This window comes from Mytilus californianus, unplaced genomic scaffold, assembly GCF_021869535.1.
Source record: "Mytilus californianus isolate M0D057914Y unplaced genomic scaffold, xbMytCali1.0.p SCAF_2, whole genome shotgun sequence".
Classification (NCBI taxonomy): Eukaryota; Metazoa; Mollusca; class Bivalvia; order Mytilida; family Mytilidae; genus Mytilus; species Mytilus californianus.
The window spans coordinates 10,110,714-10,137,404 of record NW_026262668.1 but is presented as its reverse complement, the minus strand read 5'-3'; the positions used below and the strand labels follow the sequence as shown (position 1 = coordinate 10,137,404).

Sequence of the window (26,691 nt, the reverse complement as noted above, 5' to 3'; positions counted from 1 at the left end):
TGATGACGTCCGTAAAACTGTCGAAGAAAATACTTCAATTGTACCATCTAACCCTTCGGTCAATAGCTCCCCTATAAGCAGTTATTGTCTATCATAAAAAATGAGATAGTGAAATATATAAATCACAAGCTGTAATTTCAGTTAAAAAAGGTACTAATGATTTGCATTCCAATGTCACAATACTTTTGATTGTTAAAAGGGAAAAAAAAACAAGTAAAAGAGGGACGGAAGATACTAGAGGGACAGTCAAACTCATAGATCGAAAACAAACTGACAACGCCATTGCCAGAAATGAAAAGACAAACAGATGTTGTCTGCTCTATGGTCGGGTTGTTGTCTCTTTGACACATTCCCCATTTCCATTCTTAATTTTAAATAATAGTACAGATGACACAACACAGAAAACTAAAGACTAAGCAACACGAACCCCACCAAAAACTGGGGGTGATCTCAGGTGCTCCGGAAGGGTAAGCAGATCCTGCTCCACATGTGGCATCCGTCGTGTTGCTTATGTAATTACAAATCCGGTAAATAGTTTAATTCGGTAAGACACATTCGTGAAAAGGGAAGGGTATTGTAGTTACGACATAACGAACATATCCGATATCATCTGTGAAACGGTTATTCCATAATGGTCAACCAACTCGTGATGGCGTCCGTAAAATTTACGAAGGGATGATTTCAACTTCACCATTTGGAACTCTTGGTTTAATAGCTTCCTTGTGAGCAGCAATTCTCTATCAAGGAAATCATGATAGGAAATACAAGCCCGGGAATATCGTATCAATTGGGAGATATATTCTCCGCATGCAGGCGCTGCTGGAATGTTGCTACATAGAAATGGAAAGTTCACAATTGGGAAGCTGAAATCATCTCTTTTGTCGTAAAGTTTTGTTTTCAACCGACCCTCATTGTAAATTTCTAGATGTAAGTCAAGATATGAGGTAGACTTAACTGTATCTGTAGTATCCTTTATCTCTAGTTCGATGGGATAGATTCGTTCAACATAGTCACCAAATTTTGTATTATTTAGTGAGAGAACATCATCTATATAGCGGAACGTAAAGTTAAAGGATATTGCTAACTTCTTATCTTTCTTCCTAAGAAGTTCCTGTATGAAGTCAGACTCATAATAATTAAGAAACAAGTCGGCAAGAAGAGGGGCACAATTGGTTTCCATTGGAATTCCGACAGTCTGTTGAAAAACACGTCCTCCAAACGTAACAAATATGTTGCCAATCAAAAAATCAAGCATCTTGATAATGTCAGTTTCAGAGAATTTTTTGTTTGAATCAGAGTGATTCTTTACAAAGTAGGATTTATCCCTCCCCAAGACAAGATACTTGTATCTACGTTCGCCATTCTTTTTAATGAAACAAAGTAATACCAACTCTTTCAATTTGTCTTTTAGTTTGGAATGGGGAATACTTGTGTAAAGTGTAGAAAAGTCAAATGTTTTAATACTATTGCAAGATGAAAGAGTCTTAGATTGTATGTACTCTAAAAGATCTTTGGAATTTTTTAGTATCCACATCTGTTTCACGCCACCTCTAGAATAGGCAGTTTCACAATAACTTTGGAGCCCGGCTTTGATTGCTGATAAAATAGATGTTAATAATTTAGAAAGAGGTTTCGTGGAGCACTTGAAAGACCCAGCAATAAACCGTTGTTTGTAAGGACACTTATCTAGTTTAGGTATCCAATACAGTGATGGAAGATCCAGTTCTTCATCTTTGGTTGAAATTCCAAAGGAACATAGAACAGACCTATGATTATTCAGGATTTCCTCTTTGGTAAGTGTCGTGAGGATATATGCTGAGTTTCCAAGTGAATTGTCAATACCTAATTCATTTATCAAGCAGTTTATGTAATGATATTTACACACAAAAACGATTTGGAAAGCCACAGATATTGGTTCTGTATCTTCATCCATCATAGTTAAATACATAATTACGTTTATCAGGCTATTTCATTACATGTGGTTATCTAATGGATAAAATTGGCAATTATAGCACAATCTCATTATTTTGATATATTTGCTTATCCAAATCTTAAGAACCTGCAAAAAACGAAATATTCTATTGTCAACTTTATTTGAGGAAGCTGAAACCTTAATTTCTACAAGCATTTCACGAATTTTTCAACAGTAGTTTTTATTAAAATGTATGAATTTTATATTTCACGGTTCAGAAGAATCGATCCACCAAAGGCCAAATAGATGAAAAAGGACTGATAGCTATGTGGTATATACAGTTTGATAAAAATAATCCTGAGGCCACAGTGTTGACTTGGTGGAAGCTTATCAACACAAACAGACATAAATTGGAACACCCAGTTCCATCTTGTAATGATCAATGGAAACTGATAGAGCCAAAGTTTATGAGGCATAGATGAAGTACCATCAGTAAAGTGTCTTCGAGATGTGTTGCAAACATATTCCTTTAATTTGTCTCAAAATTATGTCGGTGTCAACACGTTACTTGCTATGTATGCTTGGAAATTTCACCCCACATCAAAACGAAATATCTTTATCCCACAGAGGTAATTAATAATTGACTGTATTTAGTACGCCAAACATTTTTTTTTTCATCATAAGACTCATCAGTGGCGGTCAACTCAAGTCAGTTAAAACGCAAAATAATTATGAAGTTAAAAAGCGTTTGAAACTAAAACTTTCGAAATGTTGTGCCAAATACGACTAACCCTTTTATGCCTGGGATAGAATACTTATGGTTTCGACTAATCTTTCCATTTTAGTAGTGGGGACAACTGAGCTATTGATACCCTCGAGGACAATAGATCCACCAGCAACGGCATCGATCCAGTGTTTAATCAGACAATCTGTTTCAAGTTTTTTGTTTGTTTTCCTATTTGAATTTTATGCTGTATGCTGGTCAGCAGCATGTCTCGACTTTTTATCGTTCTAAGGTGTTTTTCAATTTTTAATTGACTTCAGTTATACTTTATTAATAATTTTATCAATCCGTTATACAGTGGAAGTCTCATCGAACTTGAAATATAGGATACAACAGATAGAGATAAGCCTGCCTCATATCTTGATTTACATCTTGAAATCGACAATGAGGATCGGTTGAGAGTTCACAATTAGATAGCTGAAATCGTCTTTTTTATCGAAAAGTTTTATTCTCAACCAAATAGTTCAGGAAAGCCGTGGATTCTCTGGAAAATAAAAGCTTTATCTTACAGGGGATGAAACATACACAGCACATTTATATTAATTTTATTTTTTTTATTTTTCTGACGTTTATTATTTCTTTTTTTGTAACGCCATACAACTTGTAAATTGTATATTCATGCATACTATACTTATGAACTGTACTGTTTAAAGTAAAAAGAATTGAATTGTCAGTCAAATGATTGTTCTGTCATTTTGATGGCTTCCAATTCCCATTTTTCAATTAAAAATTAATGAAAATCTAATATACAAAAGTCATCGAAAATTAACACCTCTTTCAAACAATATGAAATAATGAATTAACTGTCATTTAAATGGTGTGATTAATCATAAAACAAAATATTCGTAATATCAGCTGCAATTTAAACTTATAGAAATGTCAAATTTACTTAAACCTTTTAATTTTGTAATATTACATTAGTACTATATATATGTAGGACAAAATATCTTACTAATTCGAGGGCTTAAAACGTTAAAGTATATTGATGTTAAAAAAATAGTATTTTTGCAAAAGCTAGTATGCTAAGGTATAACATATGTGATAGGCTTTATAATTTACTGGTAGGCTTAAGTGATTGTTTCTAAATTTAGAAGACCGACCACGTAATAATTGCTAAAAAGGTTATTTAGGTGTCACAAAATACTATATTTCCTGTAAATGAATTTTTAACAATTCGGGCGTATCAAATATTTGGATAATTTGTGTAGCTTGCCGTTCAATCAGTCTTTCACTAATGTGCGTATACTATTTTGTATCTATATGATCTTATATAGTAAAATGGTCGACTGCAGGATACAAGTCCTGCATCCAGCACCCGAAAAAAAAAATAAAACTGAGAACGGAAATGGGCAATACGTCAAAGAAACAGCAACCCGACCACCGAGCATATTTGATTCAGCCGACAAAGCACGGTTAGGTTTAATTAATTAAGTCATGGATATTTGGTTTAAAAGTTGTTAATCAAATATTCTTAATTTATCTTTCAGTAATGCTCATTTTTGGTTTGTATAAACGACTGATAACGTCATAATACAACTACGTTTCTTACTTCTATACTTTCGCGGACTATCGGACTTTAGCGTACGGACCATCGCACTTTAGCGTGACCATCGTACTTTAGAGTCCCCATCGCACTTTAGAGTCCTACATATATAAGCATTATTATAAAAACATAAAAATATGAAAATGAAAGATTATAACAATTTAAAAAGTGTCCATTTATCTGAATTATTGTAACTTCTTTCATCCCTTCAATAAACTCTTTTAATCTTGCATTTTAACATTAAATTATTTCAAATGAACTCGCAATAACTCTTTTTAAAAACGGTTCATATATTGCAATTATTATTGAGAAATGAACACATTGATCAGATAGTAAATATTTTTTGCTTCGAATTTCTTCTTTTCAACAGGATTAGTGACCTCCCATAGGGAGTTTAAGGAGCTAAATTAGGCTTGAAATTAAATAATGTCAAAATCAGATAGATGTTTACGCAGGAGGAGCAATTTATTTAATTGAATAGATCAATTTTGAATTGTTAAAAAATATGGGATTAAATTTGTTAATACAAAATGCACCGCATGCGTTACATGCAAGCTTTCATTTTGAGCGATGGGAAATCATTTATCTGTTCTGTGAGAATCTTCTGATAACTTTCATTTTATTAGAATGTTTCATTTCCAATTATACTTCAATTTTAATTCAATTCATCAAAAATCAATTAAAAAAAATGACGAGAATAATTTGTTTCCCGCATTTTGGCGTTTTGTTTAACGTTATTTATTTCTATTTTTAAGCAGTTTTATGATGCCATCTTGTAAAACGATTAATTTGTATATACTTTATGATACAGTTAGAAAACTAAAAAACACGATTTCTGTTGCGCTCTCTTCCATATTTATTGAATTATAAAAAAAACCGATACAGTTACATATCAAAATGGATAATCGAATATGTAATAATCTAAGGAGTTAACACACGAGAAACAAACACATTGTATCAGTAAGATATTTTGTTGTGAAAATTTAGGTTTATGAAGTATGCAATTGTGCACAAACTATGACCGTTATTCTCGCAAGCGTAAGTTGAAATTGAAGGCAGTTTTATTTGTCCTTTTATATTACATTTCTATTTTGATACCTCGAAATGTATTTTGTTACCTACACTATTAATCTCGAGCATGCTTGATAGAAGTTATCCACGAAACATTTGTTGTGCTCACTGAACGTTTATATAGAAAAAATTACAAAAACTAGTATGAAAATAACGAGGTATGAAAAATTTGAACGAGTTAAGATAATAACATCAAGGAACTTTTAATTCTCAATTTTCCCAATCATTGGTTAAGCTTAAATCAAAATTATATTTAAAAAATGATAGTTTTGACTTTTTGTATCCTCCAACAGCTAAAACGTATACGAATAATTACTCATTACTCTACATATATCGATTTAATGTTACAGAAAAGGTTACCAAAAGTTCATGTAAACAATTGATTATTATCATTAATAAATTAGGCATATGATGATTTTTACCAAAATTGTCCGTATGTCGATACAAAATAATAATAAAAAAGAAAGACAATTTTTATATTTGATTAACGAGATTCAGATCATCTGTTATTGAGTATATCAAATTTATGGTTTATTGTTTGAACAATATTAAAATCATTTAAAGGTCATTCAATATATATCCTTGAAAATCTGATTACACAGATACCTATTTATCTATAATTTTCACAATAACAACTTTTTGTGTCAATGTCAAGTAGTTCTTTTTTCAATGTTTAAGGCATTCGAAATTGATTTTTTACCCCACGGTTTTGTTAGTTCACGAACAAACTGAAGATACACTAGTGAAAACTTTTTTCAATGTATTATTTGATTTTAAATGTAGTGTAGCCTTCTGAGTAAGAACGCATATTTTATACGTATGAACTATACAAGACAGTAAATCAATTTCCTACAAAAATCATAACAGGAGATGAAAATTCCTGGCTTTTAATTATTGTTTAATTTTTTTCATGATCTACATAACTGTATTTAATTTAATTTCATGTTATTCATCATTATAACCATCAATAAACATGGAACTAAGTTTAGCTTCATCTTGTATTTGTTTTCTATCAATAAATACAAAAATGTACAAACTACATATATTTTTCTACAATGTTCTAGTAATTTATGATTTTGAAATTGCAGTTAACAATTTAACATCAACACTTCAACACAAACATACTGAAGATACGAGAGTGAAAACTATTAACATTTACAACTTTTGAACATCGAAAAACTACTGTCGCCTTTATTTAACAGCAAAATATTTGTAAGTGACACTTTTACACTACGTTCATGTTTTAAACAGTTATAATTTATATAAAATTTTAACCTTTATTGAATTCATCAATCAACACATATTCAATATCAGTTGCATAGTCCATCTTTTTTCATTTATCGTCCCTGCTGATTTAACAGGCAACATCTTCATTTAGTTACGTACCTTTCACTTCAACAGTTTAAACAATGCAACAGATGTTCCATGGTTATATGTGTCATTCACAAAAAACTAACTATTACTCAATTTACACCGAATAACATATTTCACACAATTTCCTTCAATAGACGTAACCTGTATTTTTAATGGCAAACTGTAGTTACATATACTTTACATAAAAACTTTGGTCTTATTTCATCATAAAAATATTAGAAGTTTAAGACATATCCGAAAATACAAGGTTGCTTGCAGTTTCTGCTTATATTTCGTGATTTTTTTTTTATATCGTTACAATATATAAGTTGCCATGCGCGTTATTAAAATCATTTGGAATTTTTGTAATACTTTTGAAGTTGCTGTGTGGAATCTTTTATCAAGTACAGACACCGTCATAAGAATGTAGGACGACATGACATCTTATCACCATGTTCAGTAATCTGTGTTAGCTTTCAGCAACTGATAGCATTCTTTGATACGTTATATTATTGTTTATTATTGATTAATTTGTTTGTATTTGTATTTGTGTTTTTTATTTTTTTATTTTTTCCTCTTACATACCATTATTTTAGAGTTAAGTGCTTTTTTGAATAGGTTCTATTGTATGTTTTTTTATTTGCCTTTTTAGTCCAATAATCAAGATTAAAAGGGGAGGGATAAAATTTAGGAAAAACATATGTTAACCCCGCATGTGCATATGCCTATCCCAAAGTAAGAACATCGATATCGGTTGTCCTTAGTTATATCCTAATGATTTTTTGTCATTTGGGAAATTTGTTGTTGTTCGCAGAACTTTTTAAGTCTGTTTGATTTATATACTACTTTTATAGACTACGGCGATTCGAACCTGACTATTGTGTAGGCAACAGTCAATTGTCGTAGACCGTATGTTGTTCTCAAGATGTCGTTTGGGTTTTGTGTTGTAAGGTTGCTGCCTGATTCACATATACCCTAAAGTTCCTTTTATTCATAGTTTTTCTTCATTATAATCTTAAAATGAGACAGACTTAAATGTGTCTATCGTATCCTTTATTTCAAGTTCGATGCGATAGATGCGTTCAACTGAAACATAGTCACCAAACTTTGAATTATTTTGTAAGAGAAAATCATCTATATAGCAGAACGTGAGGGATAATGCTAGCTTATATTCATTCTTTGCGATGAGCTCATAGCTTAGTATGATTAAAGGAACAAGTATGTAAGTAGAGAAGTACCCTTAATCCCCATAGGAATGCCGGTTGTCTTTTGTAAAACATGTTCTCCAAACGTATTCAATATGTTGTCAAAAAAATGTCAGCATCTTGGAGATGTCAGTTTGTCACTTCACTACTTTGTTGAAGATTTGCGAAAAGCAAATGTTTATGTTAGTTATTTCTTCCCCGTTTACATTTAAAATCTTGAATGATACTAACAGCCCAAGTTTGATTTTAGATTCGTTCACTAGCTATGTACCTCAATTTTGAAAACATATCAATTACTTTAAATTTACACATATAAACATAAATTAACAATGAATAAACAGATGTTCAATGATTACCTATATCGTTTGTAAAGATCAAATTATGACTCAGTTTATACTGAACAAAATATTTCATACGTTTTAAATGGGTAGATAGTAAATCTATGCTGACTGATAAAAAACTCATCAAAGATACCAGTCTTATAACTTTGTTTAGTCGCCTACATAAGATTCATAATTAAACAGTTCAATAAAGTACTTAAAATCTTCAACAAGTTTGATTGAATTTGCAATCATGATAATAAAAAATAATTCATTAACAACTATAAGACTGAATTCCCTGAAATGAAACAAAACGTAGGTAAAATATGGACAGTAATGCACAACAGTCTGTGACGTCAACAAAAAACCGCTTACAGCTGCTGTTTTAAATACATAAAACTAATGAATGCCGAACGTTTACGTCCATTCATTGAAAAACTATGTTGTTTGATTGAAATGCAGTTCATTTAAAAGAAAATTAAAGAAATATAAGGTAGGTAAATGAAAAAATAAAAAGCAATTTAGAAAGAAGGCGTCTTTTTGTTGTAGTCTTCCCTTATATATATATCATTACATGCACCAAGATAGTATTAGTTGATAAATGTAATTAGCTTCATTTCAATCACAAAATGAACAATAAATAAAAGCAACAGTAGGTTACAAGAGCGCAATTATTTGTTTACATTCAACCGGCAAAATTTTTACCCCAAGATGGTACTCAGAATAAAAAACTTTGAGGCTCCTGATTGGATGATGCAGGTTGGAATTATTTTTTATTTGAAAGCTTATCCATTTAGGTTTGAAAATAGGTGAAAATTAAATTCATAATTCACAATGTGTAGAAGATATAATTTTTTTATTAACTGAGGAGCCATTTAAAATTAACCTTTCCAATTTAGTGCGGAATTTGGAAGCTTCCATAACAACTGCATTTTAGGGCACTTTTTGCCGCATGACCATATACTTTTTTTTTGCTGTAATAAAAGGCTGACATCTATAGTCACAGGAACTGCTACCCATTTTTATCTAGTTTGTTTATTCTTCAAGAAATAAATTTTTGAATACCACTGGGGTCCTATGGAAAATGCATTACAAATAATTGCGCTCTTGTAACCTATACTGAAAATGGACTTTTACTTTCACTTTCAAAAACTAAGTATTTTTGGAACTTTTTAAAACACACGAGTGATTTGGATCAATACTCTGTTACAATGGATGCCTTTTGGGACGATATTGGACTCAAATTTTTTAAGAAAACTGAAGTTATGGGGAATGGGAAGGAATGTGTTGAATGGGTCGGAGCAAAAAAGGGAAAATCTTGTTATGGCATACAGGTTGTGAAATGGCCAGGGGGAGAGGAAAAAAGGGAGGCTGCACATAGACTGGCCTACATAATTAAGCATAGATTGACAAGATATGATATGCCACAAATAGATGAGAACAACAATAAAGTAGAATGTAGCCATATTTGTCACCAAACTCTCTGTGTCAATCCTGAACACATAACTATTGAACCTCATGCTATAAATCAAGACCGCCTACATTGTAAAAATCAGGGCCATTGCTCTAAAAGTCACAAGCCATATTGTTTAATATGTAATTTAATAAATAAATATTTATTTTCTAACAGATCTTTTTCTCTTTCGGTCATTTCTGCTGTATGAATGGTCACTATGTTTCTGCGGAGTAGATTTCAGTCCTTGATCACATTTTAGCAACATATTTTTTTCATATTCTATTATTTCACTTAGTTTTTCATACAGTTTGTACAGTTTAGCCCTTTTATCACTTCTAAATTGCTTGTATTGCATAGTCTTTTTGTGCTGTTTTTGTAAAATGTCAACTTTTTGTATTTCTTTTAGAGCCTTGTATGCAGAGCCTCCCACTGGGACTTCACAATGAAGAGCAGTACAAAGTTCTAGAACTGATTCTCCTGGACCAAAATTAACACTGTGAGCAGCTGAATGAGCACGACCGGTAACATTTCTTTTAAAAGTAACATTTGACGGTAAAGAACGCCTCAGGCTACGGTTAAATCCCTCAACAAAATTAGTGTTCATGTTAAGTCTGGTCTTCTCAAGTATATTTGGGCCAAGACGCAGGTTGACTGTCTTATAAAGTCTATATTTTGCTGTGAGTGTGCAATTTTGAATGTTTTTGGTAGTAGTGACCTTCCTCTAAGCCATACTTTCTGTAATCCATTACATAAAAATGAATGTTTTGTACACGACGAATGATTTCCAGTGTAACAGTTGACAATTGCGTCAACGACATGCGATATTTTATATTTGATTTTTTGAAAGTTTCCACTGTAAATTTTCCTTGCCTGAGCCAGCTCGGCATTACACCTTTCTGTCAAATCCACTGAAAAACAATTCAGTAGTTTTTGTCTCTTCACTTGTGTTCTTGCTGGCATAATCTGTAACAGGTTCTTATCATTCTTCGTACGCTTACGGATATTCTCAGACACATGCCGTGTATAAAGAAAATGTTCAGGCTGAGTACTTGTTGTGCCTTCTTCATACAAGTCTTGTGCAGCCCTGTATGCAGAGCTGTCAGGATCAGTAACCAGGTGCTCAACCTCAATGTTGTCTGCCTTAAGATCAAGGATACACTCTTTGGCCCATGTATATTCATCCCCAATACTTTTGACCATTGGAATGTTGGCACTACATTCATCTGTACACTGTGCATGTAAACGGCCTGAGTCAGGATCCACCTCAAGGCTTGAATGTATTGAACAAAGCTTATTTTTTATATTTATGCTTAGTATATTATGGTCTGTTGTTATATTTTCAGCTGTGGTATAGACAGTTTGTGTTGCAGGCTGAAATGGAGTGCGTCCAACACCGGAATACAGCGGATTGTTATACATTCCGTCCATCTGCACACTGATTGTGTTTGGATCTTCCTTCCCTCTGAGGCGATTGATTTCAATAATTTCATTTTTTCTTTTTCTCAGGTCCATTTTATTCACATCTACAATGTTTTTAAGTACTTTATTTGCCCTTCTTTGTAGACTGGATGCTGCTGGTGCCTGCATATTACCACTTAGAATGATTTTGCGCATACTGGAGGAAGCTATTGGTGTCTGACTCAGGCCAACATGTACAGCTGTATCTAGTTTTGATGGTTTTCTGCCTGGCTTTCCTGTTTCTTATTCTTCGTATAAGCTAAACTTATCCGATATATAACTGCAACTTGTACAAATCAAATTCTGGCGAGAATAGAATCCTCTTTTCTCCTCTTTCTCTAAATCGCATGATAGTTTACCCTCACAGGCAGGACTTTTTTGCTGGTGCTCCCTAAAGGCCTTGTTCCACATTTCTTCCATCTTGTAAACACACACCGTACGATAAGAATTGAAGTCAGGCCTGAAAAAACACAAAAAATTGCACATTTACACCTGTATCAAGAATATTTTCAACAAATAATTTTTCTGAATTAGAGTTACCTGCCCCTTGCTTGGGTATGAAATTTTTTAAACTGACTGTTGGACATTTTAACATAGTTTTATAGGGCTAATTATCTCTTTTTCATTTAAACAAAACATAAAACTACTTAATTATAGAAGGAAAAGACAGAGTAAATTCCAGTTTAATATATTTTTAGTGTAAGAAATGTGAAATTTTGTGAATTTTCAATATATTTTAGCAGTTTTAGACCTATTTTGTACTGTGATATTTCTTAATTGTTCATCTGTAACTGTTTTCTCTATTTAAAAGTTAGATTATATATTTTTGCCTTACCTTTTGTCATTTACAGCAGGATTCCTGTTTTTTTTTGGAACAGAGACCTCATCAGACTTTGGTCGCAGTAGTTTGGCCGCACGAGCAGACCGCCTGGCTTTTTCCTCTGGATCAGTGTATGGATCATTTACTACTAAATTGTACTTTTTCATGGTAAGTCTTGTATATTTAGGTGTGTCATAGTCACTTTTCACTGGCAATAGTTTAGTCCTTTTTTTGTTATGAGGTATACTTCCAGCCTTAAATTTAAAGATATTTCCTTTTTTGAACCCAGACATATTGGAATTGTACAGTTTTCACTTTAATTTTTTAGTGTTTGTAAAGTTTTTATATACCCTTGTAAAGTAGGACAGTATTTTATCTTTTTGCAATACAAGTTGAATGGAAAGTTCATTCAGTAATTAAAAATATTTGAGATTGAGCACATGCCTCCCTCAGAATTTGACAAATTCTCTAAACAGGCCATATGATAAACTTTGGATTTTTTTATAGCCACTATGAAGACAACCACTTTTAATTGCTATCATTCCTGTATCTCTTATCTTCAGTAATAAAAATATAAATGATAAAGATCCAGAGTGCATCTTCAGTACACTTTATTTTCAAAAATATATGACAAAAAGTTCAAAATTTGGCTAATTTTGACAACTTTAAGAAAAGTAAGGGTAGAATCCACCCTGAATGAACATTTGATTCAACTTGCACATGCATAAAGAGAAATGGTAATTTTATAAACAAAAACACTAAACAAATGAACTTTTAATGTTATTCAATGGTAATTTTTTTATTTTCATGACAGCATTCTTGAAATCTGTAGATGAAATTCCTCTGTGGCCGCAAGGCACGGGTTGCTCCTTCATATGGTAGTTTTTCTTAAGTAACTCAACCAATTTCTTCCAAACTTGGTATTTCTTCCTAATATAAGTTCTGTGTTTAACAGATACATTTTTGTCCTGATTCGAGTCAATTTTATTCTTTCTATAGGTTACAAGAGCGCAATTATTTGTTTACATTCAACCGGCAAAATTTTTACCCCAAGATGGTACTCAGAATAAAAAACTTTGAGGCTCCTGATTGGATGATGCAGGTTGGAATTATTTTTTATTTGAAAGCTTATCCATTTAGGTTTGAAAATAGGTGAAAATTAAATTCATAATTCACAATGTGTAGAAGATATAATTTTTTTATTAACTGAGGAGCCATTTAAAATTAACCTTTCCAATTTAGTGCGGAATTTGGAAGCTTCCATTACAACTGCATTTTAGGGCACTTTTTGCCGCATGACCATATACTTTTTTTTTGCTGTAATAAAAGGCTGACATCTATAGTCACAGGAACTGCTACCCATTTTTATCTAGTTTGTTTATTCTTCAAGAAATAAATTTTTGAATACCACTGGGGTCCTATGGAAAATGCATTACAAATAATTGCGCTCTTGTAACCAGTAGTATACCGGTGTTCATAAGTCATAAATCGATTGAGAGAAAACAAATCCGGGTTACAAACTAAAACCGAGGAAAACACATCAACTATAAGAGGAAAACAAAGGAACAACAGGAACACTGAAGTGCAACAAAAACAAACGCCAACATACATAGAAACGAACTATTTGATAACAACTGCCATATTCCTGGCTTGGTACAGGACGTTTTAAGAAAAATTGGTGGGCTGAGCCTGGTTGTTTGGCTACTCAAAATTCACGCCTATATGACAATGTTAAAAATATCGCTTAAATGACAACACTAAGTGACAGAAATACAGCACAAACACACCCAAGAACACTCATCACAGAGAAACGCACAAACAAATAATATAATAGTCCACACAATATGCAAACCGCAAAACAACAACGAACATCTTCCATCAACGACAGACACCACAGGACATCACAATCAGTGACGCACTTATGTAACGAACATGCAATTTCGGACTTCATACAATTATTTTCACAATACCAGTCCAAACAATCTTCATGACAATGATGGTATTGAAAGGCTGTTTTATAATTATTTGGACTACAAACGATAAGACATAACACATTAGCAAACCGAAACCATAACAGAAACATCAAAAATAGATACATGAATGTTTGATGTACAAAATACACGTCGTATAGCAATGCAAATTCACACTCGGTATTACAGTCATATTCGGGAATAGGTCACGTTCGGTACTTAGCAGACAGTTGATAAACCAAAATCTAAGACGTGGTAAAAATGTCATTAGTTAGGTTAGACACAGACACATCGTAAAGATCAACCAATTCGTGATGGTGTCTATAAAATTTACGGAGTGTCATTTTCAATCTTTCCTCCATATAACTCTGTTTGAGCAGTTTCTGCGTAAGGAGCACACTCCTGCATATGAAGTTATTATAGTGTGAATATGCACGAACAAACGTATCAATTGAGATATGTAAACACCATACGACGGAGCAGAGGGTATGTTACTGCTGAGAAATGGGAAATTGATAATTGGGAAGTTGAAATCATCCCGTTTGTCATAGATTTTAATGTGAAGTCGTCCATCTGTGTCAATATTAAGGAAAAGATCAAGGTATGAAGCAGTCACTCTTGTATCAGTAGTATCCTTAATTTCAAGTTCACTGGGATATATGAGATGCAAGTACTGACTGAAATATGGGTTATTCAGTAATAGGACATCGTCAATATATCTGAAAGTAAAATTAAAGAATTTTGCAAGGTGCTTTTTCTTTTAGTCTTTTAGAAGGTTCTCTGAATGAATTCTGCTTCATACGAGTACAAAAACAAGTCGGCCAGAAGGGGTGCACAATTAGTACCCATTGGAATACCGACTCTCTGTTGAAATATCAATCCTCCATACTCAACAAATAAAGTAGTCTCATATAGGATTGTTAATTTTTTCATGACAATGGACTTGTTTATATCTTACTAATAATTTAGGTGGTGTTGTATAAAAGAATTACAAAGGTTTGAGACATTTCAAAGTGCAAATGCAGATATAATTCAGGGATTTTAATATACTGTGATCGGGACACCCCCAATAAATAATATTATGAAAAATATTCATATTTTACTGAACTCTTCACGTTTCACTTCTGTACCTTGACATTTTGTATCCTCCCAAAAAATGCATGGGATAATTTTTTATCGTTTGTAAAAAGAAAGAGTGTGTGGTAAAAGCTTTAATATGTGCATTGATATTTAACTTAACCTCCTTTTAAATGTTGAGATGATTTCCGACGTACAATCGTTGTTTGCCAGTGGCAAATGTTTAAATTGGCTAATTTGATCCTAATTATCTAATAATTAATGGTCAAATTTACTGTCACAAAAAGTTTATTCTTTTCTTATTCAATAGACATATGGAAAGCATCCACAAATGATATAGCTGAAAGTACAACTTAGACAATTACAAAAATTCTACAGTTGTTGAAGTTTTGTTTCTTACCTACCTTGTACTATGAATCCCACGAACACAAGGGTATGTAGAATCATTTCTCAAGTCAAACGCCCTGCTTTATTTATATGAACTGTGTCTTTATAAAGGTTGTTCCGCTTTTGTAGTACTCCGTCACAACTAATATATAAATATTCATTTAACATGTCTTTTTAAAGTTAATGCAATAGCCATTAATTTAAGTACTGAAAAATAATTACTTCAATACTGGAAATAAGTATACTTTTATGTCAATGACACATCTTGAAGTATTCTTTATTGATTCAAACTCAATAGTGACAGACGTTTTTATTGCAAACTTATCTTGTATCTATTTTTTCTTCTTTTACTGTAAATAAAATTATATTGTATTTCCCGTTTGTTCAAGAAACTGTTTTTGATGAATTAAAGTAGCTTAACTGTATTCCGCCATCTTGGATTGTAAATAGCAATACACAATCGGTATATTTCTTTGCTTTAACCTGCACATTTTGAGACATATTGGCAATTAATGTGTGAGACTGTTTATTTAAATAAAAAAGTACCCAATGTTCATTTATGTTCAATTCAATGATTCTTCTTAGTCATAAAAGGGAAGAAAACTCTTATAATAAAATTGAGATTGGAAATGGGGAATGTGTCAAAGAGATCACAACAGCCCAAGGCGACCAATGGGTCTTCAACACAGCGAGGAGGTGGGCTTCAGCTGGCCCCTAAACAAAACTGTGTACTGGTTCAGTAAAAATGGACGTCACACTAAACTCCGAAACATTTAAATGAGCTAAAATTAAAAAAACATACAATAGATTAAGGAAGATGTGGTATGAGTGCCAATGAGACAACTCTCCATCCAAGTTACAATTTATAAAAGTAAACCATTACAGGTCAAGGTACGGCCTTCAACACGGAGCATTGGCTCACACCGAACAGCAAGCTATAAAGGGCCCCAAAAATTACTAGTGTAAAACCATTCAAACGGAATAACGAACGGTCTAATCTATATAAAAACGAGAGACGAGAAACACGTATGAACTACATAAACAGACGACAACTACTGTAATCAGATTCCTGACTACAAGACTAGCAAAGGCCAGAGGTCTGACTTGGGACAGGCGCACAAATGCGGCGGGGTTAAACATGTTTTGTGAGATCTCAACCCTCCCCCTGTACCTCAAATACTTTATGAAAGAATATCAATGAAATTTTCTTTTTTCACGTGTAGTAAGAAAACAAGTTCGGTGACATCATTTTTTATTTTTATTTTCTTGGACAATTTTGCATGACTTGTAGCATGTAAATAGCACGGTGACCCATACGTTTTAATTTATTTTTTGAAAAAAGCATGGTGAAATCTACATTTTAGCAAAGTATAAGAAAATTCTACCTCAGGAAATATATAGTGATTATCCACCTTAAGCATGTTAATGCAACACTAATTTTGATTTAGAAGAAAATCCGACATGGTAACAAAATACAAATAATAACACCATTACAAACACACTTCCATTTTAATGTTCTTGTCATGGTAAGAAAATACATAAAATAACACCATTTAACTCATTCCCAATGTTATATTCGTGTGCGTGTCTACAATAAAACAAATCTATTCTATTTTTAGAAATTTACCTGTGATAATATAAACGTCACAAAAAATACGTCACTTTTTGTGGCGTTGATTCGTGTGACGCACAGTTTGTAACTCGTTTGTGGTGTCCTGGTGTCCTGTCTTAAATGCATATAACGTGTCCGTTGTTATTCTGTGGTTTACATGTTGTAATGTACTATTATATTATTTATTTATGTATTTCTCTGTCCTGAGTGTTCTTGCGTTTATTTGTACTGTATTCCTGTCACGTAATGTTGTCATTTTAGCGGTATTTTTAAGACTGAGCGAATTGGACAAACTCCAAAAAAAGCAAGACTTCGTTCCCCGCTACATTTATGCATGTATTACCCGCAATGCGATTACATATTCGGTCAAAATGTCTCAATCAGGAATGGTACACAATCGATAAAATTACAGATTATCGTATATTCTGGTATATAAAAATCTAAGACTGCAAAAGCAAGTCGCTAGTGAGTTGAGACACATACATATCGTATCGGTCAACAAGTTTGTATAAGTGACCATAAAACTTATGTAGTGACGATTTCATTCGTTCTTCTTCATAACTCTGTTGAAGCAATACAATAGTAAATAACAAATTAAATTGTCCAAACACATTATATTAATTGTATAACATTGATCATGCAAAGCTTTGATACCTTGGTCTACTTTTGGTCTATTTTGGTTTAAGACAATCAAATATTTCGCCCTTTTCAACCTGAAATGACATTATTTGTCGATATGTGCATCTGATGAGGTAATATTAGTTTCTTCATATTGTTCATCAACATTCATCAGTAAGTCCATTCAAATAACTAAAGCATCTTGTGCAAAGTCTCGTGAAAAAGTTTAAAATTGAGAATGGAAATGGGGAATGTGTCAAAGAGCCAACAACCCGACCAAAGAGCAGAAAACAGTCAAAAGCCACCAATGGGTCTTCAACACAGCGAGAAAATCCCGCACCCGGAGGTGGGCTTCAGTTGGCCCCTAAATAAAAATGTGTACTAGTTCAGTGAAAATGGACGTCACACTAAACTCCAAAACATATAAATGAACTAAAATTGAGCCAAAATGCGGCAGGGTTAAACATGTTTAGTGGGATATCCCCCCTTCCCCCTAATTATGTTATTTATTTTCCTGCATGTCCTGTCTGTGACCTCCAATATGTCTGAGAGACTTAACAGCCATTCCACAACCGCTTAAATGGGCATAGGAGCGATATACCAAATAAGCCGTATCTACTAGTGAGCCAACCCTTCAATCAGTCAGACCACAACCTCTGCGATTTTGAGCGCATAAAATTTCTAGTGAATTATCAGAACATTCACTGGTGTGATGCTCAGGAGGAGAATAAGGAAATATTATTGAAAAATGTCTGTAATGTTTTTCATCAAATTTGTTATCAAATAGTCCGTTTCTATGTATGTTGGCGTTTGTTTTTGTTGCAGTTAGTGTTTCTGTTGTTTCGTTGTTTTTCTCTTATAGTTGATGTGTTTTCCTTGGGTTTGTGACCCAGATTTGTGTTCGTTTAATCGATTTATGACTATTGAACAGCGGTATACTACGGTTACTTTTATTCATCCAAATAACATTAACGGAAAAAAACAGCAGGTTTTAAGATAAATTTCCAGTATATAAACATGTGCGTGTACTATTACATTTCGACAGTTTGGTATGTGTAACTATACACACACGACTTCAATATGTAACTAAGAAACAAAACAAAGGTAGTAGATTCATTCCTCAAGTCAAACGACCTGCTTTATTCATATGAACTGTCTCTTTATAAAGGTTTTTAATGTGTTTCGAATTTTGTTTTTTATGATGTTTAGGATTATGGATAAATGGCTTAAGTTACCTGTGTATATGAACATTTTACACACTGAAAAATGATCAAAGATACCAGGCTTTTAATTTGGTACGCTAGACGTGCGCCTCGTCTACAGACCCATCAACGGCGCTCATTTCAAAACAGTGGAAAGCTAAATCAAAATTGAAGAAAATTACAAACTAAAAGTTTTGGCATGTTAACACAAAAGTGCTGACTTCTTAAATGTTTATACCCTCTGGAACGAAACGTCACACAAGCAGAGGCATCGACCCAGTGGTTCTTAAAACGCTTCAAAGATACCAGGCTTATAATTTGATACGTCAAACGCGTGCCTCGTCTAGAGTAGATGAGTAACTAGTAAAACTCTATTTGGATTCTACAGATGAACAAATATTTCAAACATAATGTGTCATTACGATATCATTTCATTGAATTCTAGTTAAGTAGTAGGGTGTTGATTTGGAACGGGGACCCAATTATTTCCTCAATTATTTCAATATAATTTTATCATAATTGAAGGGCAGTTTTCTTATTTTGTATATTTTACTACCAAATTTCAATAACTTCTCATACAATTAGCCCAATTCATGGTTTCGTGGAGAATTCTTAAAGGGTTATGACTGACATTTAAGACAGCAATTATGTTCGAGTATTAATGGGGTCATTTTGTTTCTTTCTTAAGCTTTTGAAATTTGGACATTTACGAAGAGAATCATCTACCACATACATTTCAGAATCACATAAAATTTAATTATCTTTACACAATTTGTATCTCAGTACAATATCCCATTTAGGAGATGGTAGTTTTATTAAGGGACGTTGGTGGGTCATGGACTGGTATCTTGTAACTTGAATTCTATACCATTTAAATCGTACTTCCCCTCAACATACTTAACAACACTAAAAAAAATCATACAGTCGCAGAATGCAGACATCAATTGCATAATAGTTTGTTTCATACTGGGTAATCTGCATAATTCATTATCCATTATAATATAGTACGGCCTTTCATTAACAACATAAACAAACTGTGTCTTCTTATAAAAAATTAAAAGATTAAACATTGTATTATGGTCGGTGTATCAGCGGTACTTATGTATATGTCAGCTTAAATTCTATTTATGGACAACTTATATTAGATAAGTCAAAAGCTAAAATAAAGACTTAGTTCTACCATGGATTATTACATAATTCTAATAATGATTCAAATTATGAATTTATTATTTATAAGTAATAACTCTTGTCCTTTATGGATCTCAAACATCGTGGGATAATTAGTTTCGCGTGTGTCTAAGTCTATTCTTTTCAGATGTATATGGTCTTTGATTTCTAACACAACTTTCCTCTATTGATAAGCCTAGTACGTCTGTTTGCATAATCATCCACAGAAAATATAGATTTTGGTATAAAATGGGCTTACGTTTTATAAATCTTAATACAAATGTGTGTGATATGATTCTTTTGACAAATCCCTCATGCCGTTTTCGAGGTTTTCTTCTGTAGGATTTTGGTTGCTTATTTTAAACTCAAATAAGAAAGAGTTTTTATTATATAATGGTTATAAAGTTAACAAGCATTTAAATGATGGATTTGCTTCAAAAATTTAAATGCTACTATATAAATTGAATTTCACTTATGTTTGGGAAAATTTCTAATATTGTTCCTTGTTTTAATTCAATGAGTAATGAAAACAAATTTGATTTTATATTTTCTTGCGAAGAATGTGATATATTGATTATCTTTGTTAACAGTATAAGTGTATAATGAGAGATACAACTATAATGTCAATACATGAACTGTGTATGAATCATGACTAATATTATAGTATATATGATCAAGATATTCGAAATGATAACTTTATAGAGGAGGCATGTTGTCAAAAATAGTATTGTAATAAATATTAATATTTTTCCTTTTTTTTTCAATACTACATGTTTGTATTGTTTTCTGTCTATCGTTATATTATTTATGTTTTTCTTTAGTAACAATCCTATTGTTTGGATTTTAAAGTATAAAAATTATTATCACTACAAACCAGTAAAAGTCTGAAATGGCCTATATCTGCACTCGACTGTACTGATATTTACTCGACCAGTCTGAATTGGTCTGAATTTTACTTAATATTACTCGACCAGTCTTAACCATACTCGACTGTACTGATTTGTACTTAACCCTTATCTTTGCTATTGAAAATAGTCTGAACTATTACTCGACCAGTCTGAAACAGTCTTAACCCATTCTCGACTTGTACTCGACCAATACTTGACCAGCTCTCGACCTATTTTTTTCAGTCTGAACCATACTCAAACAAAGGTCTGAACAATACTCGACCAATCTGAACCATACTCGACCAAATAACCTCTACTTTTTATAATTTTAATTGTTAAAATAACTTTCTTTTTAACTGACAAGCCACTATAAAATAAAAATATATATACAAAAACAGATTTTTACATCCTTACATGATTCTCAGATTTATGAAATTGAGATAGTTAAATTATCTAATTTTAAAGTCTTAGTCTTGTTAAATAGAAAAACATTGTTTACCTTAAAACCACACCTATACTGACATGACTGAGGGTAATTAAACCTTATTAATGTGCTTTTTGTTTGGCATATGTTTTTTTTAAACAAAACTTGATTTTCCTAAATTTCTAAATAAAAACTACATAGGTTTCATGTTTACATACAACAGTTATGTATAACTATCTTTTTAATGAGGTAACAACAGCCAACAAAATCACTGACATTGTTAAACCTTAATTATAATATATCAAAAATATATCTATTCTTTATATAATTTGGGATATATATATATATATTTCAAAAAGGGATAAAAAATTAAAGAAATGAATAAAAAAAAAATTCTGATTAGGGGTAAACTATAAAGTAATATATCCTGCTTGGGGTACACTGATTAAAAAGATCACACCTGGTCAGAGAGTAATAAATTTTTAATTACATCCATTGAAAATTACAACATCCTGTTAAACTTAAATCACAAGGCCTTTTGAATTCACTAGATAAGTGATACACGAGTTTAAGAAATATAGGGTTTTCTTTTTTTGTACTAAGGTAATTAAACCTTATTAAAGTGCTTCTTGTATGCCAAGTCTTTAATTTTGACAAAACATATTTAAATTTAATTCAAATAAATTTCTACTGCAACTTTGGAATACATTTTCTTTTTTAAATGGTTATCAAGGATTGTTATGAAAGTTATATTATTATTATTATTATATTAAACTCTTGGTTTTACAAAACAAAGGTGTCAATGTGAACATTTGTTAAGTTGCTTTATATCCTATTTTATATATATTTTGATAAAAAAAAATTTGAATAACATTTAAGATATTTGAATAATGGTTGAACGTTCTGGTATTTTTGATGTACATAAAGCAATGTGAACATTATATCATGCTTTCGCAAATTTTTTGTTCTTCCCTCGCCGGGATTCGAACTCATGCTACTGAGATATCGTGACACCAAATCGCCTGCACTGTATCCGACGCGCTAGACCACACGACCACTAGGCTTCACAAAAATAAAGCTTTCGGTGGCCGAGTGTTACCTTTCCTCGTCAGTTTTAATCTAGCGTCGTAATACAGTACATGGTATATAAGGCATGAAGATGGAATTGTTACAGATCAGCTGAAATATCTATTGTAAAGGATCCTACAAGTTAATGCAAGATACAGTCACAGAAATAATTATATTTATAAGTACGTCTGAACCAGTGACAACTCTACAACAGATTTATCCATCGGATCACCAGCAATGATGGTGATACATGGCTGTGTACATTCTGTATATACAACTCCTCTAAACATCAGCCCAACAATGTTAGATCTGTAAATTTGCTTTCGCAAATTTTTTGTTCTTCCCTCGCCGGGATTCGAACTCATGCTACTGAGATATCGTGACACCAAATCGCCTGCACTGTATCCAACGCGCTAGACCACACGACCACCTAGGCTTCACAAAAATAAAGCTTTCGGTGGCCGGGTGTTACCTTTCCTCGTCAGTTTTAATCTAGCGTCGTAATATATATATATATACAATGTATATCTATATATATATGTATGTCTGCCTATGTGTAGTGACAACTGTAAATTATACCTTGTCCATCGGATTTCTTATGATTAAGAAATACCAGGCTTTAGAATATTTATAAAGTGCCTAGAAAATCAACCTAACAATGTTAGAGTAGATTTGATTCTTTACTTCCTCCCCGAGCGGGGCTGGAACCTGTACTTTTCACTTTCATACTTCTACGGCAACACCGCCTAGCATTGCGCAGACGCCTTATCCCCTCCTCTAACTGTAGTTGATAAAAAAATCAGCTTTCGTTTCGGGAGGTGTTACCTTCTCGTAGGAATTAAACAAGGACATCTAGACGCAATACACAAAGTATTTTTAAGTGTACAGAAATGAACATCTACTCATCTCTTCAGTATAGTTACAGGATGCTGTTCTATTTTTAGAAGCATACAACCACTGTAAATTTATATATATATATGTATATATGTATGTATAACAGTTCCTAAATTGATGAAATATAATAAATAGATACAAAAAAACAGGTCTAGGTTGGTTAAGACTTGGTCGAGTATGGTTCAGACTAGGTCGAGTATAGTTCAGACTAGGTCGAGCATGGTTCAGACTTGGTCAAAAAGATTAAGACTATGTCGAGTATGGTTCAGACTCATATAAAATGGTTTAGTACTGGTCAAGTAAACGTCGAGTACAAGTTCAGACTGTTAAGTATGATTCAGACTACAGTCGAGTAATATCAAGTAAATGTCAGACCAATCAGACTGGTCGAGTAAAAATCAGTACAGGTAATACAGATATAGGCCATTTCAGACTTTTACTGTTTGTAGTGTATTCTTATTCATACACACACACACACACACACACACACACACACACACACACACACATGTTACAATTCGCTGATCTAAATTTCAGATATATTTTTTTATTTAGTAAGGGATGAGCTATCACATGACACTACTTTCAACCAAATAGGGCACTTCGTATCATCTTGTTGACAAAAAATTCCTAGTTCCAAATATTTTTGAGATCAAAATACTACATATTCTATGGATGATTATGGAAGTCCGACATAAACATTTTATGAACTGAGAAAAATTGTGTAATAAATCGTAGACCAAATCTACAGAGGATAGACTCCGACAAATGCAAAACTTAATATTTCACGCTGTGTAAGAGCACTGAGGTGCAAGAGTTATTACTCATGTGTAATAAATTTACATTTTGAATCATTATTAGTATTATGTAATAATCCACATATGTGAAATTTGTTATTCGTTATTTGATATTCAAAATCCAACCGGTCTCTAGCAGACGCATCGATATTCAAAATGTCTCCGTAAATAATCATAAATTTTGAATAAATAAAATATAAATTAATTGCTGTCGGCCGGTAGAGATGCACACACATTAGTAATACACGGTAGAATTAAGCCTTTTTTTTATACCATACCGCATAGCAAAAAAGTATAACATAAATACTGAACTCAAAGTCAAATTTAAATAAATTCCATAAAAACTGACAAAATCGAACGCTATCAATCAAAGGAACAAGTGAAAAACAACTGCCATATTCCTGACTTGGTACAGGTATTTTCCGAAGAAAATGGAGGGTTAAACCTGATTTCATGGCTAGATAAACCTTCCACTTGTATAACAGTTGTTTGGAGTCCGTTGCATTGATAAAATTGGGTGATCAACCCAAATAGATATGATAGATGAATGTGACAATAATTGGGATACAGCAGTCAAAACTGTGTAAACATGCAACACAACTGACTAAAAAATCCAAGCGATGTCCATTTCAACATTGTTGGATTACTATTTGTAAACACCTTTGTACCGAACGTTAAAATAGGAAAATTCTTTAGTTTTCGTTGGAAGTGAACCTTAATGATAAGGCACATACATTCGAAAGACATCCATTTAAATTTTATGAAGCAAAACCACTCTAAAATGTATCCACGATTTAACGCTAAAAGTAAAAACATAATTTGAAAGATTTTATTAAATACTAAAGCAAACAAGAAGATGTGGTATGATTGCCTATACGAAAACTCTCCACAAGAGACCAAATGACACAGGTCGCTGTACGGCCTTCAACAATGAGTAAAACCCATACCGCATAGTAAGCTATAAAAGGCCTCGAAATAACAAATGTAAAACAATTCAAACGAGAAAACTAACGGCCTGATTTAAGTACAAAATAATAAAACGAAAAACAAATATGATATACAGCAACAAACGACAACTATTGAATTGCATGCTCCTGACTTGGGACAGGCACATACAGAATGTGTAACGGGGTTAAACATGTTAGCGGGCGCCCAACCCTCCCCTAACCTGAGACAGTGGTGTAACAGTACAATATATAAACAAACTATAAAAATCATTGAAAAGGGCATAACTCATCCATCTGATCGATACAAAGCAAAAAAACAAGTAACAAAAACACAGAGTGGACGCGTCAGTTACACCACTGGAAACTATTCGTATAATTTATTTTAATTGTTAGGCGACGGAAATATGGTACAGCCAGAATTTATTTTGACATTTACATTGTTTTACCTATAAACCTTTATATAAAGTTATATAAGTACTTTTTCAGGCTGGGTTGCCTGTGTTGGAAACCCCTTTTGTAGTGATTTTCTTTTAAGCTCATTTCAAAGCCATATCAGAACAAAGCAAATGACTCGGTTGTTTAGTCAGACGCTAAGCAAAGTCAGTAAATCAGATGATTTAAAATCTCATAAGACTTCACTGGTCAAATCGCCTGGTCATTCGTGTACCATTTTTTTATTTCCATGCAGATATCTTTGCCTTAATCCTTGCCTACTTTTGTAGATAGTTCATATACCGGCTACGTGTTGATACACACTGTCAACAGTTGAAACATCTTTGTATGTAATACAATTTCCCGCCACTGAAAAAATTTAGGTGGATTTTAGCAACAATAAGTCACCGTGCGATCTTCAACAATGAGCAAAACCCATACAGTTTAGACATCTATTAAAGGCCCCGACATGACGAGAAGAACGAAAAAACCACCGGGGTGACCTCATTAGTAGCAAAACAATAAATGAAAAACAAATACAGACTAGGGGACTATTTGTGATAAATTTTGATACATTACAAACAGTTAATGTCAAAGCAAAAATAAACCATTAATTATCACAGAAATTTATTAAAATAAAAATACAACATTATGAAGATTTTGTCATTCTAAATATATCTCTATATACTATAGATTTTGACAAAACTGCAAAAAAAAGAAGCTTAAAATCATCATTCAGGGACAATAACTCCTGTAGATATAAAAATTCAATCAGGAGCATTTACTACTTAAAATAAAAATCTTCATTCAGGGGCAATGACTCCTACAGAGAGACAGTTAACAATTTTCAACTTTTGCATATTTACTTATTGCGCTGAACATTTCTGCAAATGACAGTATCTCTCTATTATTGTTTTCAGCGAAAAATACAAAAATGTGAAATCATTTTTTGAGGTCAATAACTCTTATATAGGGGTCGAATGACTTTTTTGACAATTTTGACGTTTTGTAAATCTTTTGTTGTTGAACATATATATCTATAAGAGTTATTATATTAATTATAGGTAATTCAAAAATGAGTTGTCAGATTTCTCGGAGTATTCTACATGAGATAGACTTTGACCTGCTGATAATTTTCACCTTGTGTCAGTTTTGCTCTAACTGCATTAGTTCTTTTAGATATAATACGGCAAAAACTGCGAAATTTGCTATAAAAAAAGAACATTGCAGTGGTAACAACTCCAAAACAGGACTTTTTTCCATTTTACTTTTACTGCATTAGTTTTT

General features: G+C 32.6%; 1 protein-coding gene and 1 long non-coding RNA gene across 2 annotated transcripts in view; one reads left to right on the top strand and one right to left on the bottom strand.

Moving 5' to 3' along the window:
• LOC127727873 (cysteine-rich secretory protein 2-like) overlaps positions 1-15,483 on the bottom strand; it is a 59,842-nt gene extending 44,359 nt beyond the window's left edge. The window contains exon 1 of the mRNA XM_052235022.1: positions 15,374-15,483. Within this exon, the coding sequence (XP_052090982.1) occupies positions 15,374-15,416 (43 nt within the window). The 5' untranslated portion in view covers positions 15,417-15,483. The remainder of the gene's footprint in view (positions 1-15,373) is intronic.
• LOC127727901 (uncharacterized) lies at positions 9,592-12,090 on the top strand. Its single transcript, XR_007993879.1, has 2 exons — positions 9,592-10,165; positions 11,954-12,090. It is a non-coding gene; the product is annotated as an uncharacterized LOC127727901 (long non-coding RNA).
• Positions 15,484-26,691: the final 11,208 nt, after the last annotated feature.